At 42.2% G+C, this 15,042-nt stretch overlaps 1 protein-coding gene across 1 annotated transcript in view; it reads right to left on the bottom strand.

Annotated features, from left to right (window-relative positions):
* The window catches only part of RASGRF2 (Ras protein specific guanine nucleotide releasing factor 2), a 454,295-nt gene that overhangs the window by 145,437 nt on the left and 293,816 nt on the right, over window positions 1-15,042 (bottom strand). The window contains exon 11 of the mRNA XM_089693224.1: window positions 8,158-8,224. Coding sequence (XP_089549350.1) covers window positions 8,158-8,224 — 67 coding nt within the window. The remainder of the gene's footprint in view (window positions 1-8,157; window positions 8,225-15,042) is intronic.

The following is a 15,042-nucleotide window of genomic DNA, read 5'->3' as shown; positions in this document are numbered from 1 at the left end:
CACCAAAAAGGTGGAGGACCCTTTTTTTAGTCTGCACTAGAATTGGATCGCATTGGGTATTCACACCCATGCAGTCTGATTCTGCACATCGTACCGCGTTTTGAGGACCGATTTTGGGGTGTTGTTAACTTAACATACACACCCGCAGCAGTTCGCGTGAACAGGGTGTGATTGTGATGCGGTGCGAAATTTACACAGAAAACGCTGCGAATTCCGTACTGCGTCAGTGTGAACCCAGGCTAAGGTGGTTATACTGTATATATGGAGTTGAGATATCAAATTATTTTTCCTGTAGTTCTGCTTTAACAGTTTTTTTCCATTCACCTAAAAAACTGTCAAAAAGAAAGTTTGCGACATATCAGTGAATGAACTGACAATCCCTTGTCTTGTTTTCTGAGTTCCAGAAGGGTGAGATGGATTCCATAAACCAGCACCCCCTTCTGTGTGACTAATGAAGTAGCATTGATAGATACAGCAAAAGTCAGAGGAAGCCTGTCACCATCTCACTTACATCATTTATACTACAAAAAGACAGAACAACATGGAGAGATAAGATGAAAAATACTGGGCCGCCTTGCAAACGTTTAAGCACCGAAGTCCTGCTGTTTCCTAGTTATGTCTGCTGCCTGCACCGTTTGCCACGTTCTCATTTTCCATAAAAGTTGGCCCCATCTGCAACATCCGGAAAAAAATAATCTAATCTTCCTTGTACACAGTTCAAGATTTCCGGTAGTTTGAGCCTGGATTTAGATATAAGCGGTGCGGTATATTGCATGTGATTCGCACAGGAACCGCACCGTATTCATGTACAAATCCCAGGCGATTTGTATGTAGAGCAATTGGAGCCATACATTTTGTATGGCTCTAAGCGCACCGCACCCACACCAAAAAAGTACAGGAACCTTTTTTTGGTCCACGCTAGAATTAGATTGCATGGGTATTCACACCTATGCGATCCGATTCTGCACATCGCACCGCGTTTTGCGTACCGCTTTTGGGGTGTTGTTAACGTAACATACACACGTGCAGTGGTTCGCATGAACGGGGTGCGATTCTGATGCGGAATTTGCACCGAACCAGTGTGAATCAGGGCTGAAGCAGAATTCTACTAATTAGTATTTGGATTATAACAAGGCAATCTAACACAACCTCATTGTCATTTACAGTAAAAGAAACATAATTTACTGTGAACAGAGCGTACTGCTATGGTGGTGTCCATGTGCCTGTAACTGACAACCTCATCCACAGGGTTTTGACTTTTGGTTCTTTTGTGCCACCAGAAAAAAGCCTGACTTGTGAAAAAAATGAATCAGCCAGGATGTACCAAGAACTTGTTTTGCTCCAAGTAGAGCTGTCAGTCAGTACAGGTGATTTACAGACTGGTCACCTAGTAAAGTGAATATTCATTTTGTAAAGTGAATTTTAGTAAATAAAGTGAACCTGTATTTACTTAGAATAATGTCATGTGCGATTTAAGTGATTTTTCCAGCTGGATTTATGCGAACAGCTGTCTGCAGCAGCCCTGTACAAAGTGAAGAGAGGCTGATATGGGCTATAGTTGAAGTGATTGCCTACTGATGATCGGCCCTAGACACAGTTTGTGCCCAGAGTCAATCATCCCCAGGTAATTGCCCCTTCACTTCCTGTCCCAAAGCCAAAACAGAAAGTGAGAAAATTATCACTTGACATACAGTGAAGGAAATAAGTATTTGATCCCCTGTTGATTTTTAATGTTTGCCCACTCACAAAGAAATGATTAGTCTAAAAATCGAATGGTAGGTGTATTGTAACACTGAGAGACAGAATAGCAACAATAAAAAAAAATAAATGCATGTCTAACAAATGATGCACTGATTTGCCTGTTCATGAGGGAAATACGTATTTGATCCCCTATCATTCAGCAGGATTTCTGGCTACCAGGTGTCTTTCATACAGGCAACAAGCTGAGATTAGAAGCAGTCTCTTAAAGGGAGTGCTGCTAATCTCATTTTGTTACCTGTATAAAAGACCTGTCCACAAGAGCAATCAAACAATCAGATTCCAAACTCTCCACCATGGCAAAGACCAAAGAGCTGTCCAAGGATGTCAGGATGTCACTGTACATTGGAATGGACAATGGAACTCCAGTGAAGGGCATAAAGAACATACTGCACTCATATGATGGGATGATGCTTGAATGGATGGACCTTCAGGAACCTAGTGAATACCTGCACCTATCTATTAAGAAACATATTAAGGACTAATATTACCTCTCAGGTTTGCTGTTGATTCCTTAAACAAACAATCTTTCCTATTAAAGATCTTTCTATAAACAGTAATATTTTCCACTTCCACTAAGGCACTGAAACAGGTTGGTTAAATTGATTTGCAGCATAGTTAGTTGCTGCCCACAATCAGTGAACAGAAAACATCAAGGATGCTTCACATGATTTATGGAAGTTAAAGTGGTTCTAAAGGCTTGTATTTTATCTTTAAAATAAAAAACACATCATACTTACCTGCTCTGTGTAATGGTTTTGCACATAACGCAGCACCAATCCTCCTTGCTGAGTGCCCCTTGAACAAGCTGCTTGCTATGGGGGCACTCATGCGTGCTTGCTTCCATGCCGCCTCTGTGTGTCTATGGGATACAGTGCGTGGCTCAGTCCCACTCCCTCCTCACTGGCTGTGATTGATGAAGAGAACCAGTGAGGAGAGAGAGTCCTGGGAGAGCCACTGCTCTTATGCAGAGCGCTGGATCAACATGGGGCTCAGGTAAGTATTGGGGGGGGGGGGGTGCAGGGGGAGCTGCACACTGAAGATTTTTTAACAACTGCATAGAATTCCTGAAGGTTAAAAAAAAACCTTCAGCCTTTAGAACCACTTTAGCTTGTTTATTCCTGATTGGAATCCTATACAGGGGCTGGATGGGTTTGGTTATCTGCTTACCAACATTTTATTCTAATAATATGCATTGTACGCACTGAGCACTACACTTGGTTCTGTGGACTGCAGAAGAATAGCTGGATGTCACTCACTGGACACAAATGACACAATATAATTGTTAATGACAGTGCCCTGTGGAAAGTCTGTAAACCAGGAGTCTCGGTCTACATACATTTTTGGTTCTGAATTCATCTGTTAAGAATGTAACCAAGGTAGACATCATGATATCCTTTGCAGATATGGAACATGTCTGCATTATATAGTCTCCACACATTCGTGATCTGGCTCTTTACAGTTCTAAAAAAAGTTATTAAACAAAGGAATCAGCTAATGAACACCTTTGTAAGAAGGGATTTAATCCCTGGTTTTATGCCTCATTCTTTTGCAAATTATGGTACACCTAACAAGCTATCAGATAGTTTGCTGAGAATGGGTGATACACTCTATCAGACTACTGTAGGCTTAAAGCCCAGAGTTGAATGTGTGTATATATATAGATATATATATATATATATATATATATATATATTGATGCTGCTAGGCTTAAAGTGAAGGCAGAAGGTTTTTTACCTTAATGCATATTCTGCATTAAAGTGATTTTACAGTCTACAGTTTTATTTTTTTTAAACTAACAAATGGGTTTATACTTACTTGCTCTGTGCGATGGAATTGCCCAGGACCTCCTCTTCTCGGATCCCCCACCGAAGCTCCTGGCTCCTACCCTTCTCAGTGTGCCATTATAGGAGGCTGCTTCCTATTGTGGCACACCTGCATACTCGATCCTGAGCTCCGCTGCTTGTGCCCATTGACCCCCCACATCAAGGCTTGGCACCACCCCCTGCTCCATCGTCACAGGATTTGACTGACAGCAGCAGGAACCAATAGCTCCCATTGCTCTCAGCTAAGCCTGTGGGAAGTGGAGAAAAGAGGAGAGAACCGCTGCAAATGGGCACTGCGTTGGATCAAAAGAGGGCTCAGGTGAGTATAAGGGGGGAGGAGAAGATACTTTAGCCTAAACATTCTTTATCTTAGTGCAAGGAATGCATTACGGTAAAAAATGTTTATTCTTCACAACCACTTTAAGGTAAAAAGCCTTCTGTGTGCAGCTCCCCCCCCCCACCCCATCCCGGGTTGTCCCCAAGAACAACGGATCTCTCTTCTCCCTCCCTCCTCAAAGGATAGAGAGGCAATGCTGTCAATTAAATCCTGTGACAAGTGATTGGGGCTGAGCTGTGTCTATAGACACAGGCAGCAAGGTTTCGGGATCAAGCCCACAGGTTTGCCACCATATGGAGCAGCTTCCTATGGTGGTGCACGAAGAGGAAGAGCCAGCAGCGCTGGTGGGGGGACCCAGAAAAGGAGGATCAGAGCTGCTCTGTGCAAGACCATTGTACAGAGCAGGTAAGTACAACATGTTTATTGTTTAAAAAAAAAATTACCCTTTACAATCACTGTAAAATACATTGTGTTGGCAGGAAGCTGAAGAGCAGACTAATGCTCAACACCAATCCAGAAGAGCAGACTAATGCTCAACACCAGTCCAGCAGTTCAACCCTCCCTCTTGCTCTGCGCTCCAATTAATAGAGCCCGCAGAGGTATTGTGAGTGCTGCTCATTGGAGCACTGTATAGGGGGCTGATCGGATCACTGGAGACCTGGAGACCTGGACCCCTGTGCTATGTGTTGAGCAGCAGTCTGGCTCTTGAGTATGCTGCCATTACAGAGCATTTTAACTCCAGCTGCAGCAAATATAACAGCCAAAAATCAAAAGTACAAGACACTTATTTCTGTTTATGCAGTCTGGTTGCATTACGGTAACAATATATTGAGTTTCATTTGAGTTTTAAAGCAGACAGGAGTTCTGTTTTAAAATATTCATGCAAGAAAAAGTGTATGTCTAGTACACACAGACATTGAATCCAAAAGTATCCAGCGCCTGTGGCTGTAATCTAATAACCATCAATCTTAACAGCACCCTACTTAGTTCACGTAGGTAGCGATTCAAATGAATTAAACTATACTGTCAGATTTGTCCAGTCACTGTAGTCCATGTTCATTATGATGGAACAAAGTATGAAACAACGACACTACCTTTTCAGTCGATTGTGTACTAGGTCACAAGGTGCTGGTGAAGAACAGGTGTTGTGTAGGGATGCACCGATACCATTTCTTTTTATCGGTAAGTACAAGTACTGATACTTTCATCAAGTACTCGCCGATACTGTTACTGATACTTTGCAGTGTGATTTGCAATAATGGATGCAAATTGCACCACAAAGAATAGCATGCAATTTCAACAGGGATTGCATGCTTGTCATAACCCGGGTTCACACAGGAATGGTGCAGGGAACCTCCCTGCAGACACCCCATGCTGAGTCTTAGTGGTAAGAGAGGAGAGAAAGAGGCCAGAAGACTTTTCATTGGTCAGCAGCACCGTCACATGGATGATGCTGACCAGTCAGATGCCGCCTAACCCGAACTGTCACTGCTGAAAGGAGAGAAGAGAAAGCTGCTTCACAGGTCTGCGGATTTGAAATCCCCATGGCATTCTCTCCTCTCCTTGCAGGGACGACAGTCCGGGCTAGAAGGTATCTGATTGGTCAGCACGGTCTATGTGACGGTGCTGACCAATCAAGAGCCCTCTAGCCTGAAATGTCATAGCTGCAAGGAGAGGAAAGAAATCCCTGCCGCTTTCTCTCATCTCTTACCACCAAGACTTAGCATGGGATGCTTGCAGGGAGGTTTCCCACACCGCTCCTGTGTGAGCTTGGGCATTTGAGCCTGGGTTCACACAGCAGCAGTGGGGAAACCGCATGAGATTTGGACAGGAATCACATTCCTGTTCAAACTGCATGCTAATTTTTGTGGTGCAATTTGCGTCCATTAATGCAAATCGCACCGCAAAGTATCAGTTAAGGCATCAAGAGTATTTTCACGAGTATGAGTACTCATGAGAATACTCGGTATCGGCACCAATATCGATACCGGTATCAGTATCAGTGCATCCCTATTGTTGAGCTTTGAACCTATCTGCAGGAGTTTCAGCTTCAACATTAAAAGCCATTCCATCCAATTGATCCCTCAATGGCCAATTGGAGCGCTGTCTTTGCAGAGGGTGAAAAGTATTGATGGAGCATTGTCCTAAAGTTACCCCAAAGGTAAAAAAGTGAGATTAATTTCAGAGAGGTACACAGATGAGAAGTCTCTGGATAATATGAGTAACAGCATATATCTTGAGGCTGGACTTCACCTTGTCCTACAACATGTAGAAATATGAATTCCTTTTATCCCGCAATCTATATTGTTTTCTTCACAGACATGTTAAAAACAGACAAATGCGTAGCTGAGGGCACATATCTGATGATATTTCCCACAGGAGGCTTCTGCTAGTTTTAGAAGTGCTGTGCTTTTAACACATTTAATGCTGAGTTACTGTAACTACGGAAGGAGGAAGACTGGAGGACAATTAAGGATGGAAGAGATTTCACCTAACAGAATATGCATTAAGGCAAAGGACACTTCTTACTGACTGTAAATTATGTCCCATGTGCTGATTCTTTTTTTTTTTTTTTACTGCAATTTTAACCAATATAATTTTTTTGTACGACCAGCAGGCTGAATGAAAGAAATCTAACAGTTTCCTCCATTCATACAAAAGAGCATGAATTGATGAATACTCCCAACCATGCTACTGTATTCTGAAAACCGCTAGCTGCAGCTGTCAGAACTGTCAGAATAACTCAACAGTGTCTGCAGCTGATTGGCTATAGACACTGTTCTGGCTACAAACTTCCACCCAGCTCCTTAGACAAAAGTCAATTGAATTATTGACTTCTGTCAAGCCGGCAGAGCCATCCACTGTTAGAATTGCTAACAGTGTAGAAATTCTAACAGTGTTTGACCAACTTTAGAGAACACATGTCTGCTTCCAAGAATCACATTCTGCAATAGATGTTTACAGAACACCAGCTTCAGACAGCCTGAATATTTTACAAATCAGGGTAACCTGAAGAGTCAAATTACTAGCTAGCATGAAAAACAAAATGTTTTTTTTTTCAGTTTAGAAATATTGCCTCCCTATATTTTCAACTTAGATTATAGAGTAAATATAATTGAGTCAGTTTTATTTATGTGGATTTTTTACAGTATGTTTTGTTTTGCCTAGATATTTTATATTTTTTTAGGCAGCACAGTAGTAATCATAAGGCAGGCTCTCACAGATATCCAATAAGGGACTCACTCCTATGACTCATTTATTTGTTTTTAACCACTTGCCCTCCAGAGGATTTACCCCCCTTCCTGACCAGGCCATTTTTTGCGATATGGCGCTGTGTTACTTTAACTGACAATTGCGTGGTCATGCAACACTACACCCAAATGAAATTTATGTCCTTTTTTTCCCCATAAATGGAGCTTACTTTAGGTGGTATTTGATCGCCTCTGCGTTTTTAATTTTTTGTGCTATAAGCAAAAAAAGACTGACAATTTTGAAAAAAAATTATATTTTTGACTTTTTGCTATTAAATATGTCTAGTAAAAAGATTTAACATATCAAATTTTGTCATAAATGTAGGCCAAAATGTATTCTGATACATGTCTTTGCTAAAAAAAAAAATCCCAATACGTGTAAATTAATTGGTTTACGTGAAAGTTATAGCGTTTATAAATGGCAGTATATATACTGGAATTTGTTTTTTTTTAATTTATACTAGTGGAGGGACTGCAGCGGGCATTCTGACACTAGAGGGAACTATATATATATATATATATATATATATATATATATATATATAAGTGATTTAGCGCAGCCATATAGCAGTATTTCTGCTATAGGGCAGCAGGCAATTGGTTAAACTTCAACTACTGAGCACTGTAAACAGGTAAGGAAAGCAAAGCCTAGATCCCCACCTGCTGATTCACAAGGAGATTAAAAAATATACAATAATTAATATTTACCTAATTGGGGAAAAAAAACAAAAAAAGGTCCTAGCCTTGTAGATAAAGAAAATATGTACAAAATCATACATTCCCTATTGTTATGCCTTGGAATATTATACATTATGTTAATTCTGTTTATCAGCCATTTTTATATAAACAGATGTAGTTTAATGGAAGAACTGGTAAAATGGTGAAAAGGAAGAATGTCATATCTTTAATAAACGGACAATTGTACCATCTATACACACAAACCACTGTGGTTATAGGAAGCAAAAAGCTATACAGGCTTACTTACAGTCATCGTCGTTCATATCTGGTTCTTCAATCAGCGTACACTCTATTAGTGAGAGAACCCCACCTGTCTGTACAGAAAACAAATTATTGTATTAACACCAATTGATGGCCTTTTGTATCACTTCTGCATCCCTTAGATTGTAAGCTCTCACAGCCAGGGTTCACTAACCCTCTTGTCTTGAATTGTATTATATCTGTACTGTATCCCTTTATTATGTAAACTGTTGGTGCTATATAACTCCTGTATAATTATAACAGTATAGAGTACATATTAGGTTATCCACAGCTCAAGTTTTGATTTTAAAATCAACAGAGCCAGATAAAAATGTAATGGCCAAGCAGTGACTATATCCTATCATATGCAGTCAATGTTCGGCAGTGCCGCAGCTGCTGAATACAACAGTCAGCAGTGGAGAAGCTTCCGTCCATGCTGTTTAGCGTGGATGGTGTAACCAATTGATTTCCTTTCATTCAGCCCACAGAGAATGAGCCCTGTATGGCTAGATTTTGACTGACCAGATGAGACAAATACCGGTTTCCCCCAGTGCATGCAGTGGTTCCTCCTGCCAGCTTGTACATCCTGTAGTGACATACAAGTTAGTAGGAGGAACCACTGTGTTTTGAGGTGGTAGCAGGAATGAACACAGTGTTGAATACTTTTGACAGCAGGGTAGCACTATTGCAGTGTTTCAGAGCTTACAGATTATAGAGCTTTTTTTGCAAGTATTGCTATCTGCTTTTTTGAGCCTGTAGTGCTGAGGTCACTTCAAAGCAGAACTAAGCTCTCTTGCCTAGGCTTTCAGTTGTGTCTTAACTGAACTTCTTGTCTGTAACCTTAAAAATTCAGCATTGTCCACTTGCTAGATGGCCGAGGTGTCGCCAATTCAAAATCTGACTGGTTAAAGCAGGGTTCTTCAAACTATGGCCCTCCAGGTGTTGAGGAACTGCAAGTCCCATGAGGCCTTGCAAGACTCTGACAGCCACAGGTAAGGCTCCCAGAGGCATTTGTGACTTGTGGTACTTCAACAGCTGGAGGGCCATAGTTTGGAGAACCCTGGGTTAAAGCTACAGTTTCAGTGACATTTACTTTAAGCTACAGGTACCTTCACTATTGATTCTGAAGGCCTCAAGGCAGATTTGACACTGGCAATACATGATAGCTATCATGGCTGAATTATAATAGGATAAAAGCTCTAACATAAACACTACTACTGGAAGCAGTGAAACCAAGAGAATATGATATGAAGAGAATAGGCTATACCAGCAATAACACATCATGGAAAAAATATAATAAAATGTATATCAGTGGTTCTGATAGTTTAGGCAGTGTTTAAGCCAACAGAGAAGGCCTTGCTGGTCCTGACGGTCCACCACTGACTATTTTTAATCTTTATGTTGCAAGCATTAGTACATAGACAGGAAAGTATATTATGTATACTTGTTCTAAAATTTCATTTTTACATTTCTTCAGCTGCTTCCTAGTTTCTGGCCTAGGTCAAAATGATGTCATAAGTCCCAGGAGTCTACATGGACATTTTTTTCTTTCATCTGCAGGAACGGAGGATGGACTTTCTCAGCTAAACATTCCTTCTTGCCTGCATTCCTGAGCTTAGGACAGATGGATTTCAAGAAGTAAATCATGTGCCCTTATGAAAACGATAACTGTGACTAGCAAAGCTAAAAGGGTGTTTTTCAAGTTTATTTCTCAGCAAAATAAAGCATGGAGGCATAGATGGATTTGGGGCTGGAGTTTACTTTGAATAGTCTCTTTATTTACAAAAATGGTCCCCTGTGCAGTCTTAGGTCATACTGTAATGTACTAGTATGTATTGCATACTAGTACATTATGACAAACCTACCTGCAGATGGAGCCCTCCAGAGCCATGCTGACAGGGCTCTCCCTGGTCTTCGGTGGCTTCCATCTTTGCTCAGTCTTACTTCTAGGTTCTCAATCTTCAGCAACTTGAATGTCATGTGCACGGGAGTCACATCCCTGTAGCATGCCGTAAATGTGGTCTGAGCTTCCCATGTGCGGCTCAGATCACATTACTTACTGACAGGCACGGGGAGGGGGGGCATGTATGACATAAGAAACCACTAGGGTCTCTTCTGTTATAAAAACCCTGCCTGTCATCGGATTTTCCCTTTCAAGACTTTACTACCACTTTAAGTAGCGTTTCCAGCTTGTGGCACTCAGCTACAGTTTAGTTCTGCTTTAAGCAATGGGTTGAGATAGGCTAGAGATCAGACACTGTTGGATGCTCTTTAATTGCAACTTATTTTTGGGATTAAAAGGGATTAAATCATTTACAGCTCTGACAGTCAACATGTCAATAGTTAGATACAGAAATAGAAAACTTTTTTAACTGGCCTTGTTTATCAAACTTTAATTTGACAGAACTCTCACCAGCAATCCTTATTACTAATAGCAACCAATCAGATCCTCCCTTTCATTCCTTCACTGCAGAATAACAGAATGAAAGGAAGAATCCTATTGATTGCTAATGGATAGCTGAGCCAGTTCTTCCTTTAAAAACATTCATAATCCCACTGGTTATTTGCAAACCACACACTGGCATGGTGCCTGTACCTGGGCAGCTAAAAAAGAACAAGACTGGCACAAGAAGACCATTTGGCAATCCTCATGTACAAAATAACATTAATGGAACATCTGGCAGAACAAACAGAATCATAACAGGGCCACAGCCCCTCCACAATGTCCTCAGGGAATCATTGATATCAAACTTGAATACATCAAATGAGGGGAATTTATCAACAAAATATAACTGAGACAGAATATCAGCTTATGGGCAGGGAGAGGCCAAAATAAAAACAAATGCTGCCAGTGTGTTAGTTTCCATTTGACATTTGGAAAATCAAATGTGAATGCAATCTCACACTCGGAGACACAGAAATGTATGTGACAGCCTGACCTTCACTGAGGATCATTACACGGAGGTCAAAAGTGAAAACATGCATTCACACAATCTAGTATGACAATGATCCTTGCCACAAAGAAAATAAAGCATGTACTGTTCACAAACATATAAAGGTTAACTACATACAAACTCAGTTTGTTTGAAAGGTAAAAAACAAAAGCCTCATTCACACCTATGTTTGAGGCCAACTATGATTTCCTACAAAGCAATGAGAGGCTGACAGCACCCACAGCTGTTCACATCTAATTGACTATTTGCAGCATAGAGAAGTGTGTCTTCTTGTTTCTGTTAGTAGTTCTGGAGTATCCCGTACCACGCTACACCCCATCAAAATTACCTAAATTAAAACCACAAAGACACATCCCCTAGACTGTTCTTTGTGCCTGAACTGTGCTCTGTGTGCTGGCAGCCTCTGCACTAGTGATGGAGAACTCATCATCATCGCTGGAAAGAAGGGGCCAAGGACTCACAGTAGATCTGGTTATATACAGCAAAGACTTGTCGCCAGAAGGGTTGTATTTGATCGCAATCCCACCACATGTGGAGCTGTGTGCCAACAGCTCTATTACAGCGCCAACGAAGATCAGGTGTAGAAGCAAACATTTTGTAAGGGGATCACTGTGCCATCGAGAAAAAAAGCTTAAAATTCTTTTCTTGTGAGTAGCAAGAAATAGACGATTTATGAGTAAAGTGGAACGACGTGGACCAATCTTCAGCCGGAATGTCCTTACCTATGTCTCGAGCCCACGTCTTAGTGTAGGGAGGGAGTTCAGAGTGAAGAGCATTCTGGAGCACTTTATAGAGGGAAGCTAAGACATGTCTTGGTGGTTCAGAGAGGGAGCACAGCCATTCAATCTCAGAAAGTGGGTGATGACTTTTGGAGGAAGAGTGCAAGTGCTTGCAAAAGGAGGATAGGTGTAGAGTGGTTGACCAATCCCTAAACCCACCCTGAAGGAGTAGAAGACCTGATTGGGGGCATATAAAGTCCCGGGCTACGGGCCAGGAAGCGCGTGTAAAGGGTCCAATAATGGAAGAGCCCAACCCGAGGGAGGGGTTATCAAATAGTGGTGATAAAGGAGAGGGATCGGAAGATAAAAGAGTAATCATGCCTCATTTATACCACAACCGCATAACAGCTAAAGTCAAAGGGGACAAGCCGGAAAAACGCACATATTCCTGGTCATAGCCCCGTGGTAATGCCCAAAGATCAGCCTGAGAAAGATCTTGGTCTAGGAAACCAATCAAGCATCTGGGCCAGTAACGTGGCTCTGTAGTAAAGCTCTAAGTCCGGCAAACCCATTCCACCCTCAAGTTTCGGATAGGTAAGTAACCTGTGTTTTAACCTGGAAACTCACGGTGCCAAATAAATCTAATCGAAAGGGAGCGTAATGAAAGGAAGAAACTCCTAGGGACAGTGATCGGTACAGTCTGGAAAACATATAGTAGCTTAGGCAAAGTATCCATCTTGAGGATGTTGATGAGGCCGAACCAGGGCAGGGCTGAAGCGCCCCATGAAGCCAAATCCTTTCCGATACGCTAAAGTAAAGGTAAATAATTAAGGGAAAATAGCGCATTAAGATCGGCCGAAATCAGGGTCCCAAGGTAGGTGATAGCCTTTGAACACCATTGAAATGAAAAGTTAGGCCGAAGGTTCGTCAATACATGGGGAGGTAAAGAAATATTGAGGGCCTCCATTTTAGAGATATTAAGTTTAAAGTTGCTGACGGAACCAAATCTACAAAATTTGTGGAAAAGACTAGGGAGGGAAATAAGTGGCTGTTGAGCGTAAACTAGAAGGTCGTCAGCGTATAAGGATAATTTATGATGTGCGGAGGGAGTGTGGATGCCCAAGATTGAGTCGTTGGCTCGTATGGCTCTCACAAGATGTTCCATTACTAAAACAAAGAGAAGAGGTGAAAGGGGACATCCCCTTTCATTCCCATTCGAGATGGGAAAGGGCGAAGAAACTATACCATTGACTAGGACAGACGCCGAAGGATGAGATTAGAGGGACATAATCCGAGCAAAGAACCGGGAACCCAAACCGATCTGTTCCAAGGTAATACGGAGAAAGCGCCAGTCGACGCGATCGAACACCTTCTCAGCATCACATGAAAGTAGGCAAGCCTTTAAGCCGTGTTGCTTGATAAAAGAGATAAGATGGATAGTTTTAGAAGTGTTATCTCTAGCTTCACGACCTGGGACAAAGCCAACCTGGTCGTGGTGGATCAAGGTCGGTAGAAAAGGGGAAAGACGGTTCACTAAAAGTTTAGCAAAAAGCTAAAAAACCAGGTTAAGTAGAGAAATTGGGTACTAACTACCGAAATGAGAAGGGTCTTTACCCAGCTTAGGAATAACTGAAATAGTGGCGGATAAAAAAGCTGATGAAGGTACATTCAAATCATCGATAACATTAAACGCTTGGGCCAGAAGGGGGGCTAATTGGGTGGCGAATGTTTTGTAAAAGCATGGGGTGAATCCGTCTGGACCCAGGCACCGACCAGTTTTCAGGGCCTTGATTGCCCCAAGAACTTCTATAATCGAGAAGGGCTCTTCCAGATCTAATGCATCTTGGGGATCTAGAACAGGTAACGCCGTCTCCATAATATGTTGGGACATAGCCGGCAGGGAGGAAACGGGAGGAGCATCAAGATTCACTGCAGAAAGATTATAGAGTTTAGAATAGTAGCGCTCAAATGCAGCACAGATGCCCTTATTGTAGTAGATTTTAATATCTTCAGGCGCCTTGATGTGTTGGATCGGACGACGGGGCGCACGAGGGTGGAGTACACATGCCAAGTGCTGGCCACATTTGTTAGCTAGAGAGTAATGAGTGTTGCATGCTTTGTCTCGTGCGACAAGGGAGGAGGAATCTAGAAATTGGAGTAAATCTCTATGAGCATTAGAGAGGTCCACCGCAAGCACCGGGTCCAGCGTACGTTTGTGGGACGATTCAAGGAGTGCAATGAGGGAAAATAAGCGACACATCTCCGTCGTACGAGCTTTTTTCAAGCGAGAGCCGTGCTTAATAAGAACCCCTCTAAGAACACATGTGTGGTCCAGAATAAAGTCCTGGATAGTCTTCACGACCCCCGTAATACATAGAGAATCTTTGAGTAGGGTATCATTCAAGCGCCAAAAAAAAACGATGGTCGGTACTGAGTCATAAGGTGGACTGGGGCGGGGTCTGACCATAAGAAATGATCGAGACAGGATGAAATAGGACAATCTAGAAAAGACTGTGAAACAAAGAAATAGTCTATACGACTGTATGATGCATGAGCTGCAGAGTAATAACTATAGTCTCGCTCCGAAGGATGTTGGATGCGCCAAACATCCACTAGGTGTAAGTCATGCAAACGTGACTTAAGTTGAGATAAGGCCGATAAGGAGAGAGAAGATTTACCTTATGAAGTGTCCAAGTCTGGAGAGAGAGCCACGTTGAAGTCTCCTCCGACGATGAAATAGGGACCCCCAAAAGCGGACAGCCTAGAGAGGACCATCACCAGGAACGGAGCCTGATCTATGTTGGGAGCGTAAATATTCGCCATTGTAAAAATGAAATCTTGGTATTTCAATTTAAGGAAGAGGTAGTGACCAGTTGGATCGATTAAGGAGTCCAGGACCTCAGGGCCAAAGGTATGATGAAAGGCCACCAACACCCCCCTAGACCTAGCCTGTAGATTAGTACTATGATACCACTGAGTATAGTGACGGTTGCGGAGGGCAACCTCATTTTCAGAGTGAAAATGTGTCTCCTGGAGTAGCAAAATCTGCCGCCACATTTATGGAAATGTTAGAGAATCTGGCTCCGCCTCTCTGGAGTGTTAAAGCCCCTACAATTACCGTATTTTTCGCTCTTATGGAGTGAATATAAAATGGCCGGTCCGGTATTTCTGCCGCCACCATGTCAGAATATCGGGACGGCCGCTCAGCTCTTCTCTTCT

Source organism: Staurois parvus, unplaced genomic scaffold, assembly GCF_062004578.1.
Source record: "Staurois parvus isolate SC_StPar_1 unplaced genomic scaffold, SC_StPar_1.0 ptg000618l, whole genome shotgun sequence".
Taxonomy (NCBI): domain Eukaryota; kingdom Metazoa; phylum Chordata; class Amphibia; order Anura; family Ranidae; genus Staurois; species Staurois parvus.
Note: the sequence above shows the minus strand (reverse complement) of the source record. Positions and strands in the feature narration are given on the sequence as shown.